Raw genomic sequence first — 3,684 nt, 5'->3', positions numbered from 1 at the left:
CCTTCGAATGTGGGTTATCAACCCAGAAAGAGGGTCACCAACCTTTTTTCCAGCAGAGTGAAGCTACTGGACTTGGAACTTAAAGTTACCAACCTCCTTTTTTTTGGGTTATCAACCTTGGAATGTGGGTTATCAACCTAGAAAATGGGTCACCAACCTTTTTTCGAGCGAGTGAAGCTGCTGGACTTGGAACTGAAGGTTACCAACCCAGAAAAATTTGGGTTATTAACCTTGGAATGTGGGTTACCAACCCAGAAAATGGGTCAGCAACCTTTTTTCCAGCCGAGTAAAGCTGCTGGAATTGAAAATGTCTAAAACCTGTATAAACACAAACACAAACACACTTAATATTCTGTTCACAAACACAAACACACATCATATTACGTTTTAATTTATAACTTCCCTACTCATTCAGAAACAGAAACACACATGTCTAAAACCTGTTTAAATTTACAAGTTCCAACATTCAAATTGAAACACAAACACAAATACACGTCCATAAAACCTGCTTACATTTACAACTTCTCCACATTTATAAACAAGTTCACAATTCCCTGTTTCACCAACCAAGTTCTCCACCCATTCACAAACACAAACACACTTCCATTAAACCTATTTCAATTTACAACCTCTCCACCCATTCACAAAGAAAAACACAGACACCCTGCCAACTTCCCTTGCCATTTAACAAATCCCCTGCCAATCTCCATTAAAAAATAAAGTTTGATCATCAGAAAAAATAAACATCCATCAACATTAGAAGGTGTTCCTATATAAGTGTGCAGTCCCCAAACTCTCCTCGTAAAAATCTCTCACAGAGTTGTAGCCGAAATTCAGGAATGTCTGTCGGCCCAAAGTTCAGTGGTTGACCATGGTAGAGATGCTCAATCGCTTTTAGGACAAAAGCGCCGCAATCAACCCTGTATAAAAGCATGCATTGAATAGAGTTACTTTTAAGCTAACTACGAATGAGATAGGAATACTAACAAAAATTCAAAAGTTTTAAGTTTGAACCCACCCATTGTTCTGCTTTCGGAAGCCATCCATCTGTGAATATGGAAAGTCATCAATGTTGCAACCCCGGCCCTTCAAATATTCCTTCATTAATGCTACCTGAATTTAAGACAACGAAGGAATATTGAGTGTCATACATATGGAAGTAACTTTAAATGTTACGGAAGATGTTAATTTACTTACAGTGGGAGATGCTCGCTCCTGAAATGAGTCCCCTTCCATTGAGTTGAACTCGACCATCTTTTTATTCACCATATCAACAAGCACAAGAGCCCAATGAAAGTCTTGACAGCATGGGATTAAAATCATCCCAATATCTTCTGACGGGATATGGTCAACTGTACGATGCAATAGCTCGTTCGCCAACCGATCGGACTCCAACTTATGTTTGTCATCCATTAAATCACGCCCTGAAGTCTTATATCCCTGTACAATGAAATGAATTTTGTGGAAAACTAAATCATGGATAAGTTGTAAAGTAACATGTATAGCTACAAAAAAGCCTCTTACATGTACTGACGAAGGAATATATACAATCCGTCCAGTCAAGGCATTGCTGGAGGCGCACAAATACTTCCCATATACATCCAACACCTACAACTCAAAAAAAATTCTTAATTACCTCAACAATGGGTACTGAAGACAACACTTAATTTAAAAAATGACACTTACTTGGCCACTGAGGACTCCTTTAAGGTTCCACAACGTTTCGAGATCCTCGGCCAAGACTTTTACCCCGTCAACGGTCATGACAATACGACTGCAAAAATATACAAAGGTTAGAGGAACCAAGTATCTAACTTTGAATAATGGTTAATTGAAAACAAGTGTACTTGCCTTTGCTCTTGTTTTTTCAACTTCTCAATGAGATCAGTTCGCCTCCGTGTTACTTTCTTCGTTGCCCTCTCACTTTTTTTCTTTGTCACTGGGGGTACTGTATAGGGGCTACTCTTGGCGTAGCTTGGTTTCCTATCCCTTCTCTGATTTTTCACTCTCCTCTCAATGCTCCCTAATTTTTCCGTCCCCTTCCTCTTCGCTTTACCCTCAGGGCTATCGAGAATGGTAACAACATCTGACGCTCCTGTTACAACTGCTTCATTTACGAAGCCAACATCTTCAGCCTGACTCATCACATTTATGACCTCCATATCTTCCTCCTCTCTTCTTTTTTCCCCATCTTTCCTCAATTCTTCCTTCTCCATTTCAGCTTTGTCTCCCTCCTGTCTTCTCATCGCTTCCCACTCATTCTGTATAATTTTCCTCTCAGCTGCAATCTGTATTCGTAAATTCTCTTTCTCCGCCTCCATCTCCACCCTGACTCTTCTTAACCTCTCCTTCTCCTCTTCATTCTGTCCCCTCTCTTTTTTTATATTGTCCCATGCCTCTCCTATCTTCTCCCACTCTCTTTTTATCCTCCTATCCTCACTGGCCTCCTCAGCACCCTCCTGACCACCCTCCTCAACTACAGTATCCCTTCCTTCAAACGCAGGTGTGGCGATCAATGTTGGGAAAGTAGGTGACTGCCCTAATGGTTCTCCCTGCCCAATGATTCCTTCTTCCTCGGCTTCCTAATATACAAATAAGGGATACAACACACAAAATTTGTAAACATTACCAGGTTAAATAAAACATAATATAAAAAGAGGTCCATTGCGATACCTGCTCAGGAATGTACTGCAGTTCGTCCTCTCGTGGCGTCAATGTCACCACTACCTAACGATTTGAGAAAGTTGTTAGATCAGAAAATATTACAGACTATCTAAAATGGTATCTAGTAGATAGGGTCTCACCTCAGATTTCTCTATCTTCCCCTGCTCAATCATATAGTACTTATTCGCTTCATTTCCTTTCGACTTCCACTTCAGAATACGTGGACAAGCATCTGGATTTTTTGGTATCCACAACTTCGTGTGCTCGAAAAGCCACACCTGCACACACAAGACAGACTTTGTTAATATTTTATTAATAGGAAGATAAATAAAAAGGCAAACTATTGCAGAGGCCATGATACCTGCAATGTCAGGGAGCAACCTCCAAGATATTTTCCCCCTGCGACGGATGCGTTTAAATACTCGAGTAACCAATTGTATACTGCTTCCCCCCAGTTATAGTCGCACATCTTCTCTAAATCATCGATATAGGGCCAAAACAGCTGGTCGGCCCGATGTGCAGCCTGAGTGAATAACACAGTAGCGAATAGGTGTAGCACGGCATATTTCACACAAGTCTCTATGGAGGGTTGGTCCTCTAGACCAACTAAGGCCTTGATTTGCACAGAAAGGTCAGATGCCAGAACAGATCCTCTACGAAATGGCCACCCAGGCAGTAAAGGAGTGGGTTTACTCTTGTCCGTCCACGGAACCCTCGCCAAATTAATTTTTTTCCCTCTAAGGGGAAGGCCTAAAGCCAATGCAACATCGCTAGCCCTAAATGGAACTGCGATACCTCCTAGCATGAATGTCTTCGTCGCCGGATCCCACTTACTGTGTAGTGCTCTAATTAGAGGCTTATGCATGACAGCCTCTTCTAGTGGATTCTGTTCTAGGCGGATGAAGTCCTTGAAAGGGGTCTTGCCTATAGCATCATAGTGGGACTGCCTGAACTGTGTACTCCGCATCTCCTTAATAAAGCACGATGGAGAACATCGTGCAGGGACATATGGATCCTGTA

The 3,684-nt window shown here is 41.6% G+C and overlaps 1 protein-coding gene across 1 annotated transcript; it reads right to left on the bottom strand.

Moving 5' to 3' along the window:
* Positions 1–679: 679 nt before the first annotated feature.
* On the bottom strand, positions 680–2,017 carry LOC143881143 (uncharacterized). Its single transcript, XM_077384138.1, has 5 exons — positions 1,687–2,017; positions 1,525–1,608; positions 1,198–1,440; positions 1,019–1,113; positions 680–920 (listed from the first exon to the last, which is right to left on the bottom strand). The coding sequence occupies exons 1-5, from the start codon at positions 1,762–1,764 to the stop codon at positions 770–772; spliced, it is 651 nt and encodes a 216-aa protein (XP_077240253.1). The 5' UTR covers positions 1,765–2,017; the 3' UTR covers positions 680–769.
* Positions 2,018–3,684: the final 1,667 nt, after the last annotated feature.

Source organism: Tasmannia lanceolata, unplaced genomic scaffold, assembly GCF_043159265.1.
Source record: "Tasmannia lanceolata isolate RefF3 unplaced genomic scaffold, GAP_Taslan_0.1 ptg000007l, whole genome shotgun sequence".
Lineage (NCBI taxonomy): Eukaryota > Viridiplantae > Streptophyta > Magnoliopsida > Canellales > Winteraceae > Tasmannia > Tasmannia lanceolata.
This window is presented reverse-complemented; position numbering and strand designations above follow the sequence as displayed.

Excerpts from the sequence above, each read along its gene's own strand:
- LOC143881143 (XM_077384138.1), bottom strand. The coding sequence starts at position 1,764 with ATGACCGTTGACGGGGTAAAAGTCTTGGCCGAGGATCTCGAAACGTTG. Across the intron at positions 1,609-1,686 it reads AAGGAGTCCTCAGTGGCCAA|GTGTTGGATGTATATGGGAA; the intron begins GTAAGTGTCATT and ends TTTGAGTTGTAG. Across the intron at positions 921-1,018 it reads TTCCGAAAGCAGAACAATGG|GGTTGATTGCGGCGCTTTTG; the intron begins GTGGGTTCAAAC and ends GCTTTTATACAG.